Source organism: Macrobrachium nipponense, chromosome 39 (assembly GCF_015104395.2).
Source record: "Macrobrachium nipponense isolate FS-2020 chromosome 39, ASM1510439v2, whole genome shotgun sequence".
NCBI lineage: Eukaryota > Metazoa > Arthropoda > Malacostraca > Decapoda > Palaemonidae > Macrobrachium > Macrobrachium nipponense.
Window position 1 is genome coordinate 12,316,143 of NC_061099.1, and position 16,707 is coordinate 12,332,849.

Consider the following 16,707-nt stretch of genomic DNA (forward strand, 5'->3'; position numbering starts at 1 on the left):
GCGCACCCCTCACGATCACTCCTCAATACCTCGCTCCTCCCGGTGTAACCCGAGGAGGTTGAAGGTACTGGAGAGGCAGACCTGACGCTCCCTCGTTGCTCGCTGGCAGAACCAGCAGGCTTGGAGGCTGCAGGCGATCGTCAAACCCGTGGTGGCGATCGAGCTGCAGGCCTGGTCGAACCGTCTCGCTGGGTGGAGAACGGCTTGGACTGAGCACAGCGGGCCCCGATCTCGAGTGTCAGAAGAGCTGGTGCTGGTTGCCGTACCCGATCGCTCTCTGTGAGAGCGACGGTCAGGCGACCTGCAGGCTCCACTGTCACAGTGAGACCGGTTGCTTGTCCTCACGGCACGTCACGTCGCTGGTTCCAGCCGTGGCTGGCACCAGCGAACGGGAGGACCTCTTTCCCAGCCTCAGCCCGTGCCGGGTAGCCAGCTGTTCGCCGCGAGAGTGAGAGCTGGTCTGGTGAGAGTCGCGTGAGCGGCTGTCACCAGTCTTCCGCCCCGTGCCGTGAACTGACGCTGAACGGACTCAGAGGTCTGGTTCCTAGCTGCACGGTCCGCTGGTAGGCGACCGTACACTTCGGTACCTCCCGCGAACGACGAGGCCGAGACAGACCCTGATGCAGTGGCAGAACACTGACACCAGGCGAGGAAGTACCGGTGTTAGCCCGGTACCCCTCTGGTCCCCGTAGTCTTCTTCCTTGCGGAAGAAGAGACGGGGCCCGCTCCGAAGGAGCAGGAGGACCAGCGGAAGGAAACCCTCCCGTCCCACCGAGGTGAGGACGGGTCACCCCCGAGAAGCTCCCAGAGGGAGACTCTTAGGAGGGATGGGAGGAGGCAACCCTTCTTCTTCCTCGGCTGTGAAGCCTTAGAAGTCGAAGGGGAAGAGGCGGCAGCCGACGACGATGAAGAAGATGAAGACGACGACGACGACACCTTCCTCCTCTTCTTCGTCAGCTTCCTCAGGCCAAGACGTAAGATCTGCTATCCAGGGCGGAGCCGGGGCTGCTGTAGCCGAAGCCACAGGGCCCGGACGCACCGTACAGACAGACCAAAGTCTGGGTGTAGTACCACCACGAACAGGGACGACATCAGCAGGTATGGGCATCTCAGGAACAGCAGGCACAGCCAGCACAGCATCGGTAGGGACCGCCAGCGCAGCAACGGCAGGGACAGCCAGCGCAGCAACGCAGGGACAGCCAGCGCAGCAACTGCATGGACAGTCAGCCCAGAATCGCAGGTATGGCAGGCAGCACCGGGAACACAGGAAGTGGAGCAGCAGCCAGCAACATCCTGGTACCGGCGGCAGGTCCATGGGCGAGCTCTAGGGCAGCGGAAGTGTGGTCGCTGCAGCGCGGCAACCACGAGCGGCGGCGGCACGCCCCCCTCTCGGTACGGCGAACGGCACTTCACAGCGGCTGTAGGCAAGACTGTTACCACGTGAGGTGAGTACACCAGGTGAGGAGGGACGTCGTCACCTGGAGCGTGGTCACCACTCCATGGGTGACCGCAGTAGGCCCAGACATAGAACCGCAGCCCCTGGGACACTAGCACGCCTGCAAATGGAAGGACGCCCATACCTCACCAAGGTCCACCACCCTCGTGGCAGTAGCACCTGCGGAAATAACAGTAGTAGCGATTAGTGGGGGGGGAAGTCCCCTCGCGCGGGGGGGTGAGCCCTCTCCGAACGAGTGGAAGACCCCTAATACAATTGTACATCGGGCACCGAGCGCCTCCCTGCGCTCGACGGATCGGGCGAGGAGAAGAACGCCGATAACCTCCCCCCCCCCAAGGGGAAGGGCCATCTGTGGGAGCTGAGCGCGGGGGGGGTTCTCGTTCCCCACCCCCCGCACAGCACCCATGTAAAACCAACAATAATATAAGAGCCCGAGAGCAATCGTGCCATCGGCCCGAATGCAAGGGCATAAGGATCAATTCCCTGACTGAGCGAACTTGAACCAAATAAATATTGATGAATCAATAATAAAAGGAATAAAATGAAAAAGAATCTTGCATTACGATTCACTTCACAATGAATAAGGGCTCTGGGATCGAGCGCATTTGCGCCTCGGTACCGAGCGCAAGGGTAAAAGGATCCATTCCTTACCTTTATGGATCAAGGTTTATGGAAACCTTGATCCATAATGAATTGATGCAATCAATATATATATGAAAATAAAAAAAGAAAAAGAAATACTGCGCTTGCGATTTCACTTCATACAAATAAAAAGGGGAAGGATCAATTCCCGGGAAATAGCGGAAACATTGATCCCAGTAAACAATGCAATCTCAATAAATATGAAAATGAAAAAGAACTGCACTTGCGATTTCACTTCATTCAAATAAAAAGGGGAAAGGATCAAATTTCCGGGTAAGCTCGGAAACTGATCCAAAATGAGTATTGCTACAATCAAAATAAATATATGAAAATGAAAAAGAATACGTACTTGCGATCCACTTCCATACAGAATAAGTTTCCGTTGCCGAGCGCATTCGCCTCGGCAACGAGCAGACAGGTCAAAAAAATATAAATGAAAAGAGCACTTACTTACGATTTTTCATCTACACATTTCCAACCAAAAATATACGCTCGGAGCGAGCGCTCTCCCGCTGCCCCGGCACCGAGCATACACAATACGAGGATCATTTCTGGGAAAATGGGAAAATTGGAATTCCCGCACTTACGCCCTTCAGTCCCGGCACTCGGGTAATCGGAGGGCGTGGTGTTTGAAACCAAGATCCTTTAATTCACAATTGAATTCAATGGAAATAAATATGAAAATGATTGTACTTACATTCAGTTTCACTAGATAAATAGAAAAAGAAAAACACAACCATGCGAAAGCACGACGATGAAGCGGGCAGAGAGCGATGATACACGTCCACACGCCAGCAGGCCGAAAGCAAAAGTGATTTGTTTACCTACCAGTGCGCGCGCGCGCGCCTGTCGGACAAGCAGTTAACTACCGAACCCCCTTGTTCGAAAGCTTACGACCTATCCAGCTGCCGCTAGTACCTTCTATTGTACAGGACCGAAGGTTTGTATGCCGTGTCGGAACAACTGCCAATTCAAGAGACTAGCAAGAAGACATATTTGTCTGAGGCCTCCCTCAGTGGATCATACAATGCCTGAGCGATATTTCAGAGAATGACAATCAGATTCCATTCCACTGGGCAAGACTGATCAAGCTCCTCATAAGCATGAAAACCTCAACCAGGCCAGACATAACCCTACTATAAGGAATGTGCTGAGCAGCAGCCCTTCACTGCAGAAACAAATTAGAGACCCCTTTAACAACACAACCACAAAATAAAGCTCACTTTGTCTGGCAGATATCTACTATGGAATCGACTGTGAACTTCCTGATATCTGCAATTCTCTGCCCCCCCCCCCCCCCCCCCCCCCCCCCCCCCACCCCCCCCCCCCCCCCCCCCCCCCCCCCCCCCCCCCAACCCCCCCCCCCCCCCCCCCCCCCCCCCCCCCCCCCCCCAAAAAAAAAAGCCTGATGGTATTTCAGCAGTTGTATTACAGTGTAAGAAGCCACTGGGGTTATATTCAGTACCTCAATGAAAATTTTCAGCAGATCAGGATACCAGTTGGCCTTTGGCCCACAGAGAGCCACTGTGGTCATCCTGACACCAGGAATGACCAGTACATGATTACCTAACAAATTAGGTTGAACAGGGAAAGGCAGACATCAACACTGTCCCTAGTCCCAAACATGAAGAAGGTATCCTTAAAACCAACACAGGGGTCCAAGAAAGGACAAGCAAAACACTGGAAATTTCCCATTTAGTTGTGTGGCGAACAGGTTTATTACCAACATTCCCCATACCTCAAATATTCTGCCTATCATGTGTGGGTGGGTGCAAGGACCATTTGTCCCTGTGACCAAACCTCTGGCAACTGACCTGGTCTGCTAATACACTCCAATGGCTCAAGATCTATTTAACTGATGGTTCTCTATATTTCAGATACATGGACACTAGCAATGAAATGGGGGAAACTCTTAGGTGGTGTGACACATTGCAGTGTTGAGATGCACATATATGGCGTACTGTATTGATAAATTCATACTGCAATTGAAGCTGCTTAAAGACCTTTTCTAAAATCTGAAAAATACAACAAGAGATGATTTACGCTATGATGTAGAAGGAAGACATCCAGTGAGGTCAGAAAATCAAACAAATGGATTAGTTGAACCCTGCCAATTGAAGATTTAGACAATATTAAAACAAAAAGATTGGAGAAAACTCCATAAAAGGAGAACACCGAAAATTGGTAATGTTGAATGGCAACAAATGAATAACAACCAAACCGTAGTTATTTCCCCTGAAAATCTTTGCAAAAATAAATTAATAAAAAATCAACATTTTTGTCTTCATGTGCATCAGCTGCGTTGCTAACTTACCAGAATGATAGATGTGTGTCACAGGCGTGAGGGAACTGTGTGTGTGTGCCACACTAGGAGGGTGGTGACCAACGGTACTGACAGACTGATTTGCTGCAGCCTGGCCGACACCTTTCGCTTGTTGGTCCCACAGCTGTGATGATCGACCGGGGCTCACCACTGGCTCACCCATCAGCCTTGGTGCTGTAAAATAAAGACAAGGAAATAATGATAAATTGTGAGAATTTTCATATAAGCTCATTTCTGGTCTTACTAATCTGGTTCAATTTTAACTGTACCTGGAGACAAGTTCCACATAATTCTCATCTGAGTTGAGATATTGCAAATGATGAGGAAGTGTATGACACCAATTTCATAACGAGATGGAATTGAAAAGCAAAGGTTTCTTGCTTTGAAGGGAGTGCTGGTAGATTTGGAATCAACCCTTATCTTGATTTTGTAGATATATAAAATTTTAGTGTTCATATCTACATTGCATGCTACTTCAGTGCTTCAAGTCTATCATGATTGGGAATGTCATGCAAGTTTTCAACTTTTGTAAAGTTAGGAAACCTTCCTTCAAGTTGGTTTATATTGCCATAATTGGCAAAATGTGAAAACCACCCTAGTGAGTGTTAGTCTACAATGGATCTACTAAATATTGCTGATTATGTATGAAAAGTGTTGAAAACTCTTTTTGAAATGGTTCTTGTTTATGTCAGTTTGCAATCGATCACAGCATAAGTACACCATGTTAGATTGTCAAGAGAGGATGACTGCCAGATCTCTGACTTAAGCGTGATTTGGTAGAAACAAGAGGATTCCATTACCCATTGATAAAAAAAAATCATAATAAAAGACAAAATAAAGTATTTGGCAAGAAATTAATATAGTACAGTAGTATATTAAAAAATTTATACATATATCAGTTCAATATGTAGGAATAAGTCTAAATGCAATTAAAACCAGTGAAAAGCCCAGCTGTGGTCTAAGACACAACAAAATCCTGTTCTCTTCATCATACAAAATGGCAATAGTATTGATAATTTTCAAATCTCATCTTTATTTGCCAATGATTCTTGTGTCTCAGCCTCTTAGACTTGTGAAAATGTGTTTCTCTAGATGACATACAAAAAATGAAAAAGTGATTAGACTGAACTATAGTTGGACTTGACTAATCTTTTGACAAACCTGGTAACATTCAAGACATATGATGAATTTATCATTATCATTAATCACATTACAATCAATTAAGGATTAGAAATTGCTATTAGAAAGTACTACAGAAACAAAAAGGCCAAAAACTTTTACAAGCTCAAATATGCGGCTAATGGAAACTGATTTTATTCAATTTCCAACTTCATACCTAACCCTACTTTCAAATTAGAATATTTTACATGTACATAAAGTAGAACAAACAACAAATAAATATAATTAGCATAAACAGGTCACCTTATGTGGCCTCTTGGTATCAACAAAACCCTTGTGCAACAGAAAATCTTTTGAAACTTAAGAAAATTGGATCTGAAAATCACTGCAAAATCAAAAACTACCACAGTTTTGTTTCACCCTGGTGATGAAGAATTTGTGAAACAGTGAGAACTGTGTAAACACAAAGTAATTTTGAAAATAGCCAACTTAATTTCAGAATCTCATCTTAATGCAGAGTAAATAATGGAATGCAGCCTTGGTAATTATTCATATACAGTTTCACAACTACAAAAATAGCTTTAGTAATTAAAATGCTCTCTAATATTGTAAAGGGACATTTGATCCCTACTCATTTCAAGTTCAGCAATAAATGAGATATGAGGGGAAAAAGGGAGTGTTTATCTCTTCTTCAAATGTCGCAGATTCAAATTGGTGCTTCCCTATTGATCAATGTAAGTAGGTTACTAATGAGAAAAGGGTTTTTGGGTGCCTCTGGTGATAATCCTGGTTAAAACCATCATTAACTGCTGTCGAGTCACATGGAATAGTTCAATACTGATGTCAAATCAAGCTGAATGCTGGTACAAAGGTCCACACAAAATTCTAAAACATCTGTCTACTCTCTCATTTAACACCCACTATTGTGATCCATATGGTTATGTTCTCATTAATAGCTCTACCCTCAGTTGCCTATCTACCAAATGTTAGTGCTCCTGCCTTGTACGATAAAAACCAACCAGTATGGTTCGACCTAACAATGAAAACCAACCAGTAATGTTCGACCTAACGATGAAAACCAACCAGTGCAGTTCAACCTAACAATGAAAACCAACCAGTACTGTTTGACCTAACAATGAAAACCAACCAGTACCGTTTGACCTAACGATGATAACCAACCAGTACTGTTTTTTACCTAAAGATGAAAACCAACCAGTACCATTCAACCTAACGATGAAAACCAACCAGTACAGTTCGACCTAACGATGAAAACCAACCAGTAATGTTCGACCTAACGATGAAAACCAACCAGTAATGTTCGACCTAACGATGAAAACCAACCAGTAATGTTCGACCTAACGATGAAAACCAACCAGTAATGTTCGACCTAACATTGAAAACCAACCAGTAATGTTCGACCCAACGATGAAAACCAACCGGTAATGTTCAACCTAACCATGAAAACCAACCAGTAATGTTCGACCTAACAATGAAAACCAACCAGTAATGTTCGACCTAACAATGAAAACCAACCAGTAATGTTCGACCTAACATTGAAAACCAACCAGTAATGTTCGACCCAACGATGAAAACCAACCGGTAATGTTCAACCTAACCATGAAAACCAACCAGTAATGTTTGACCTAACAATGAAAACCAACCAGTAATGTTCGACCTAACGATGAAAACCAACCAGTACAGTTCAACCTAACGATGAAAACCAACCAGTACAGTTCGACCTAATCGCTTTTTATCTCTAGCCCAAAACCTAGTTTTCCCTGTGGTTCCCTGTAATAGTTACAAGTTCAGCAAGCACCATATTGAAAGGGGAAACACAATGGTATGAATCGTTCCCCCAGAAATTCTATTTATAAGCAAAGAACAAGAAAACAGAAAACAGCTGCATATTGTGTTTGGGCAAGAAACAAATTTGTCATATGTATACTAATCACAATTTTTTGATGAATCAGAGAAAAAGGTTCTATGCTGACACATGGATTAGGACTATGAGCCTGTGCTAGCCTTCTTACTTTGTATAAGTCAACTTGCGGAGCGATCCAAATATAATTACCCTGTTACCTAAGCATAGTAGCCTAACATAATAAACCATAGGCTAGCAACATAGCAAAAATACTTGCACCCGTCTTCTTCTGTCACGCATGATGTCCTCAGATGCGGTCAGGTCAGGCACCCTGGGACAAGTTAGGTTAGGATGTATCCCGGTAGATCTAGGGTACTAATCCACGGTGGCCTAGACTATGGCAGTTGCGGTTTTTCTATGCAGTTTTACCTACTGAACAAGAATTTTAAGTAATATTTATTCGGACGACTGTAATTAACCCCCAGGGGCTCGTACTAAACACGGCGAAATACATTAGACGCCCCAATTCCTGGTGGCTTTCGTATTTGTGGGGACAAATGATGCGGTCATGTGGAATGCTTCTGTAGAAATACCTGTATCCCTATTGAAATAAGACAGTAATTCTAGGCAATAGCCCCACACAGACTGCAAGGAACGGTCCCGCAAATATGACAGCCACTAGGGATTGGGGCGTCAAATGTATTTCACCGTGTTTAGTACCGGCCCCTAGGGGTTAATTACAGTCAACCCCCAAAAATAACGGTAAATTCTTAATAAGCAACCGAAATATTATAGGAAACTGTAATTTCCAAAGAAATATCAGATGCAGAATTATTACCTAGATCTACCAATAGACCTCTGTGCTTCTTCATCTGCTTTAAGGCTGGCCAAATCCACAAAACAAATAAAAAAAAAAAACTGGACAACTTCAGCACCTTACGCCAGGGGCTACTTCTAAAACAAAATCGGCTCTTAAACAGGAATTTTCATACAGAATCAAATCTCCGCATAACTTTAAACAAATTTCTATGGTAATAGACTGTAGTGTAAGAAATAGTGGCTGGTAATAAAGCCACAGGAAAAAAAAAAAATAAAATAAAATTTGTCACAGAAAAGGCGCAATTTTGGTTAGGATAAAAAAGTCACAGAAAAGATCACAATTTTAGCTAGGAAAAAAAAAAAAAAAAAAAAAAAGTTACGTTATGAATTAATTCATAGTCTTTTGGTTTCTAGCTATGGCAACCCCAAAAGGGCTCATACTATAAAGGGCTCATCATTGCCTACTAAACATGATATGAAGGTGGATTTAGGTAGTTAATTATACCGGATTAAAACCCTCGAGTCACTAAGAAATATTAATGTGGCTTTTTCTGTGAATCTTTTTGCAATTTTTTCCTTGTGATTTTTTTGCGTGACTTTATGGCTTGCATTCAAGATAAATACCTAATTGGTAGCCTGTAGTGTGGAGAAACCAATTTTCTAACCTTATACCTAACGCAAAAAAAATTTAATGAAAAACATGAGAATAATTTTAAGCCTACGGAAATTAAAATAAACAAATAAATAAATAACCCAGAGACTAACCTATGGCAATTCAATTGAATAAAAAAACCACCTGGCAGAGACCAACTCACCCAAAAGTCTTACATGCAGAGAAAACAATTTGTTAGGCTCCGTTACTTTTCGAATAAAGCCAGAACCGAAAATTCGTCGGCGTTGAAAGACATTGAGGCCCACCACAGCCTGGTAGGCCTACTAGATGACACGAAACCCCGTAGCCGATGGGAACGTAAGGGAGGATTTGACAAGTCGACTTTGGGGGGGCCCTTTAAAATAAAAAACCAGCCACGGCGTATTTAGTAAAACCCCCAGACGAAGAAATGACGACCGACGACGCGAAGAAGGGACGAAGACATCGGCAGAGCGAATTCCATAGGCCTAAGGTGATCAATGACAACTTTAATATCTCGGGGTTTCCTGGACGGACAACAAACACGCTCCGCTTACTGGTTTCCTCGCCCCCCAGCACACTTATCACACAGACAGACGCACTTAACAGACTCGGTTGGGACGAAATAGGGTCCTAAGAAGCGACTTACGATGAGGTTTGACTTCTGGATGGATAAAATAAATCAAATAGTAAAATATAGCCTTCCTTTCGCCATTATTTTTCTCTCTTCCCTGACCTCCACCAGTGATCGCCGAAGTCTTTAAAACGCGCCTAGTGCTGCAGTCGGTGTCCCGTGTCTTCGTGTGTCTGTCATAAATGAGAGAAGGCGAGGCCAGCTCACATCTCACATAATAAACGATTTTCACACAAAGTCTTCACCGACACAATGCACAAATAGAATTCCTATTTTCCCCTCCATGTTATTACTTGCAGATTGTTGGAACTCCTGGGGAATGCTTACCCGTCCCATAATGCTTATGTACATGGAACTTAGACCGGACTTTTTAAAACAATGTCAATATTTTAAAGGCGAAAATGAACTAAATAAACCACCAAATGCAATATAAACTCTGGATAAACCTATAGGTCACTGTTCGCGAGCCTTTTCGTGGCCTGCTGACATTCTATATAACTTCCAGATCGAAATTTACCTCGGCTGCCTCTATGACCTTTGACCTTACAAAGTTTTTTTTATTGGACACTTGAAAGAATCCGCAGGTTTCTTTATTATGATATACCTGTCATCGATGCTGAGAGGGTGCGCACAAATATTTTCCCTTTAAAGACCGCCGTATGAGCAAGGACAAGGTCCAAAAGGAAAAAATTCGGCTACAGTCAGTGTGAGAACTGACATCCTGTCAAGAGAATGCCTCCTTGACCAAGTACATTTTACACTTGCTGATGCCGGTGTGGGGAATATATTTACATTAGAGGAAAGCTTATATAATTTATTTGCTCAACATGGCCAAGGTTATCGTTATAAAACTATCAGCAATAAACCAACGTTTAATCCTCAAAGGCTCCTATTTCAATGAAGGTCGCAACACCTTTCCAAGGTCAAACCATTCCTTGCTGCCGCAAAAGCAAACCATTTTCAAAATTTTATTGGGTCCTGATGCTTAGGAAATTATTCCAACATAAAGCAACTGGCGATAAATATTTTTAGGGTGAAGTGAAGAATCAGGAGATTAAAAAAAAAACTTGGTCAAGAATTTAACCAAGGGTTTCTCACGTAACACGGTATACTCATTACAGAGATTAATAGTGCAAATAGACACCAGTCTACGCTAAGTTAGGTCTAGATATTAAGTACGCCCACAAACAGATCTTTCGCACCTGAGGCCACGAAAAAAAATTCTTATCTCATGCTTTCGTGCATATGATAAGCATCCCTAAATCAAATGAATCTTATCTGCCTTTCTTAAAGTTTCTTTGCATCGTTTAGCTGTAAATGGGTTCTCCTTTCCTTATATGAATGGGTCTTCCTCTTCATCGATGACATTCCAAAGTCTAGGGCCCAAGGCTATATTCCTTTCCAGCTTCGGGAATGACACAGCTTGGATACGCCTTCTATATTTTTCGATATTCATCTGTAATGGTTGTCAGATTAGGCGTATTTTTTCTTTATAAATAATAGGGTGAACTTGACACTACGCCTGCTGAAATACTCGTCATTTAGTCAGGTTCATTGCTTCCAAAAACCAAGTATTTATTTCAAATTCTCTGACGACTGACTACTATCAAACTATCAAATGATCCCATTTGGTTAAGTTTAAACAAAATCAACCTTCTTCTTCTGTAACCATAACTGGTGTTGTCTATTAACTTCATGTCTTGGTGAAATCATATCTTTTCGAATCGTTATGTTTGTGGAGATATTCGGCATGATGTATTTTTTCCTAATCCCATCTGATAAGCTTGACATCAACCCTCTCCGTTTCTTTTTGGACCTTTATACAACACAAGGTTGGTCCTATTTACCTTGCCAACTTCACTGCAAAATAAATAAATAAGTGGTCCAATTAACAACAGTGCACTACACACATGTTCAGGGCCTGAATACGATTTACATTGCTGTCTCCTCCCTATCCAGATCCAAACCAAGGTTTCGGACACTTGTTTCCTGAGGTAAGAGCCCTCTGACTCGCCAGGTAACACCCGTTAGGTTACAAAATCCCACATCTATTGAATACTGATTCATAACACGTTGGAAAAGTGTATATTTTGCTCTACATTCAGGTTTATGTTCTTATCTATTCTTTCAGGGCAGAAGTCGAAATCTAAGACTTTTCTAAAATACCTTTATAAAAAGTCCTCTCAACATTTCCACGGACCTGAAGGATATAAAGGGAAATACTAAATCGACTTAGAAATTCTCTATCTAATTTTTCCTTAAATATGAGACATGTTAGCACATCCTCATTCGTTGAGTGTTCATTCAAAAGCTAGAATAGCACGAGACTTGATCAGTTATTTCTGATAATTCAACAACCACCTTTTAAATAGAACTTATTTTCACAAAATGCCCCGTGATGCAGTCATGGTAGCATGTGCAAGCGGTAGATTATGGTATGGATATCCACAAGAGCAAGGTCTAGTGCACAAGAGCTTGAGCCCACGTTAGCGCTAGGCCTACTTAAATCTCACACACACAAAAAAAAACTTCCTTTGTCAGCCAACCACGTGTCAGCCCAAGAACCTGCGACGATGGCTGTTATTGTTTACTATTTATTGTCTGTTTGTTTTTCTAGGGTCCCATTCAACTAATAGCGCTCTCACTCACAGACTCGCAAACTAATTTCAACATACACAAAGTAATGCAGACACATTCCGGGATTTTTTTCTTTTTTATGCGGCTTATTCATTGTTAACAGCCAAATCTATTAAATTTATAGCGCTCAGAAAAAAGGAAAATCTTTAGTTTTTTTTCTGGACGATTTGATATTTTCAGTCTTCCCAATAAAAAAAAAGAACATATTCGCTTCTGCAGTTCAAGTTGTAAACGTAAATTATTGTACCCTCTGAAAACAAATAAGACTTATAAATACATATTATACACATACACACACACACACACATATATATATATATATATATATATATATATATATATATATATATATATTATGTATATGAGCATCTCAATCCAGAGTTAATGCTTTCCGTTTACCGGCGCCGCAACTCATATGGTCATCGACGATTCGACGGTACCATTTAAGTCTAAAGTGGCTACAGGCTACTGCTGCCATTCGTCTCCCGGTCTACCCAACTCATGGTTTCAAAATGTAAAAAAACACTTTGTCAACTTTAAGCGATGTTAAGTGATATTTCAAAGTACAAACATTATTCGATTAGCTTTATTTTTCCACAACAGCCAACGAGAGCAACGGAAAGCATCAATTATAATTTTTTTTAAAGCTGGTTTTTGCTTTACTATTCTCGAGAGAATGAAGACAAAAAAATTAATTGAAAATGGGATACAAAATATAGATATTTAAGCAGTATATAAAAATGTAGAGTAATTCACGGCCTTTCCGCAGATATATATATACTATATATATCACGAAAAAATATATTCTCCAAGCTCAGTTATAGTCCAGTTCTTACAGTAGAATGAAGAACCCCCCCTCAAAAAAATTAATAAATAAATAAAAATTACGAAATAAAATAGATCTTCAAGATGTTTCCTTATAGTGGGCTTACCGTTGAAAAAGAAACCCACAGAATCAATGTGTATAACGTGTTTACTTATAAGTATTTACATTGAGTAAAATAAAATGTAAATACTTATAAGTAAACACGTTATACACAGTGATTTTGTGGGTTTCTTTTTCAATCTTCAGAAGAAAGCTGAAAGAATTGATTGTTAGGCTTACCGTTGTGTCTTCTGCATCGGACCACAAAGAAGTGGCGCCGGCGAGTTAACTGCTTAGGCATCTCTGCCCTTCCCTGATTTCCCGCCGGTGTCTGGAACACTTGTGGGACGCCCCGTATCCTTCGCTCTCTTCCACACAACAAGAAGTCGAACAAGAAAACCCAGGAATCGACAATAACTACCTACAACCTTTCGTAAGTGACCCTGGCAACGTGTGACATTAATTGACCTCGATGCCCACCACTTGTTGTTGTTGTATTAAGCTCTCTGGCGACTCTGGAGTCTGGTCAACCATTAACCTCGTGTTCTGGGTCCAGCTGGCTGCTACTTAAACGACCACCTTACTGCTGGCCTTTTCATTGGCCCAGGCAATTAGCCAATCACGTTTCGAATCTGTCTGATGTACGATAACTTCATAGAAAAAAAAACAAGAAACATTTTCGCAAACATCTACAACTAAGTGTCTGTACGGGTAGCTACAGCGGTATTGATTTAAATCTGAAATTTAAATGTAATATAATGACACTTTAGGAAATCGAGTACATATAATGGCTAAGAAACTGAATGGTTCAGGTTTTGGAGGCAAAATGTGAACGATGTACGATAACGTACTTGAGGATCGAAAATCTACATCACAGCTTCTGTGAAAACGTACGCGTGCGCATAAAGAAAGAGTTCGACACGAGTTCTCGTTCTCGAACTCTGAAGCAGTTCGATTCGATCTCTGAAGTAGTTGCATTATCTTGTTACGACCCACCTCGGGGTTGGAAGGACTGAAAGGGCAGAACTTCAAAAAAAAAAAAAAAAAAAAAAAAACTCAAAAGCAGGGAGGGGACCAACTTAGGTTTTATTAAATTAAATGGTTTCCCAAATAATGTGAGTTCTGGGATATCTCATTCTTGTGTTTTGAACTTATACTTCAGAACTTTAACAATCAGATGCTCTCTCTCTCTCTCTCTCTCTCTCTCTCTCTCGCTCTCTCTCTCTCTCTCTCTCTCTCTCTATATATATATAATATATATATATTATATATATATAATATATACATATACATATATATATATATATATATATATATATATATATATATATATATATATGATATATATATATATATATATATATATATAGATATAGTATATTAAATCAAGTATTTATATATAATATATATATAAACTTTATATATATATTATATATATATATGATATGTATATATATATATATACACACACACATATATCGACTGACCCAGAATGAAAAACAGGACGTGACAACACGTTGACACATCTATCTCCAGTCTGTCAGGTCAAAGATAAAGGAAAGGTTAAGTAGGTTAATACTATGAGTCAAGGTGGCACGCCAACACCATACCGACCACGCCACTGAGACGCTCAAAAAATGAATTTCGTCTCAGAAAGACAGGACAGGATTTGGGGGAATGGTGGGATGAAGGCAGTATATTGGATGAAAAATTTATAAGTATTGGAGAGAAGGAATGGTTCGGATTCGAATGTCCCTAATCGGCTCCTGCTACTGGAACCCTTATCAAGCCTTACGAGTGTACGTCTTGCAAGAATTGTAATTCCAATTAGGTATTCAAGTAAGAACTACTCTTTCGTTCTTGTTAATATCCATGCTCTTACATCACACTACAACTTATTCAATTTAATAGGAACATTACACCAAGGTTTACAATTACGGTTATGAACACAGCACAACCAACTTCAACTTCCTGTATTTCACCCAAAACAGAATTACCTCCAGGATCACAACTGAACGACCACAGTCGAGAACGAAAATCTGACTGCTTATGCGCAGCTTTAACCATAAAATGCAACGTACCTCTGCATTTTAAGGTATGAAGGAGCACAGTTCACCGTATTAAGCAAAAAAAAAAAAAAAAAAAAAAAGTGAAAGCTGTATATCCTAGAATCTAAAGTGCCCGTTTCTCGAGCCAAGACCAGAAGATCGACAACAATGACTTGATACTGAAGAATTTGAGCTCTGAATCCTGAGCAGTGCGTTTTACTATGAGCAGTTCTCGTGAAAGGGAGAACATTCGGATTCTCGACATAGTATGACTATGAGTTTGATAACTGCACGAGAATTCCAAAAGGGAAGGTCGGTTCGACCACAGGCAGGATTAGTGTTCGAGTCAGTGTTCGAGAGCAGATGTTCCGTATTTAGGGCATGTCATTCTATACTGTTTAAAGATTCAAGAGCGAGGCACGAGCACACGAGTTCCTGCTTTGTTTTAAACGCTTTCTTATGCTAACTCACTTTCCTAACCAGTTGTTTTTCTTGTGTTCGCAAATGTACAAGAGTAAGTCATGATAGAATGGTGAGCTATTTTCCAAGATGCTGTTGCTGGGCGAACCGTAGGATTCCAGGACGAAACAAAACATGAAACTATATGACCGTGTTATATATAACAACCAATTGGACAGTTGCAAATATAAGGGTCAACCAGTTCGGTCGTTCTTGCAAATGAACAGTGTCTGTCTAGAATTGTAACAGAATGTAGAATTTAAGGCCAAAGGCCAAGAACTGGGACCTATGAGGTCATTCAGAGCTGAAACGGAAATTGACAGTAAAAAGTTTGAAAGGTGAAGGAGGAGGAAGACCTCAAAGCAGTTGCACTATGAATCGATTGTTAGGAGAGGGTGGAAAGTAAGATGGAAAAAAAAGATTATGAAAGGAGGTACAGTAAAAGGAACGAAAGGGGTGACAGCAAAGGGCCGAAGGCACGCTGCAAAGAACAGGTAATGCCTACAGTGCACCGCATGAGGTGCACTGACCTCCCCCCCAGGGAGCGCCTGTTTAGGCTGAGGAATTCTCTATCTTCTTCTTCTTCTTCTTTTTCTCCATCTACAGACGCATTCAACTTAGCTTTTCTTGAAAAGCACCTTTGTAATCGCTGGATTCAAGAAACCAAAGTCTATTATATATATATATTATATATATATATATATATTTATATATATATATATATATACATACCAAGATAGTCACCGTCTTTATAGTATAAACGAACAAACACACACGCGTGCACGTGCGCGCACACACACAGTTAACGTTTGACAGACCCTCGTGACAGACTGGAGATCACCTATTCAGTTAATCTGAGGGAGAGAACGGCAAAGGGATTATCAGTGTACGGAGGCCTGGCATTGTTCTCAGAGGTCGAAATCGCCCACAAAAAAACAAACCCTCCTTCCAGGTGGTCATTTGACAATGACCACCTTACCAGTCCCACAAGCATTCCGTCAAGATATCAGCAATGCCCAGACTGCTCCATCGATGTCCGTTTATTTTTAACTCTTCCATACATTGCGGAAGTCTGTTTTTCCACGATTCATACAAACTAGGTTTATTCAAAAGTTGGATCCATTCCTTATGCAGGAACACTCTTGTTTTCCCCCAATCACACATCCAGTATTCATTCAAGAGGATTTATCTGTTACTGACTTCGAAGTTGACC

General features: G+C 41.5%; 1 protein-coding gene across 1 annotated transcript in view; it reads right to left on the reverse strand.

Annotated features, from left to right (window-relative positions):
• Nucleotides 1–13,377, reverse strand: part of LOC135210130 (E3 ubiquitin-protein ligase Arkadia-like) — a 61,532-nt gene extending 48,155 nt beyond the window's left edge. The window contains exons 1-2 of the mRNA XM_064242948.1: nt 13,228–13,377; nt 4,413–4,595 (exon numbers count right to left, since the gene is read on the reverse strand). Of these exons, the coding sequence (XP_064099018.1) occupies nt 4,413–4,595; nt 13,228–13,288 (244 nt within the window). The 5' untranslated portion in view covers nt 13,289–13,377. The remainder of the gene's footprint in view (nt 1–4,412; nt 4,596–13,227) is intronic.
• Between the last annotated feature and the right edge of the window lie 3,330 nt (nt 13,378–16,707).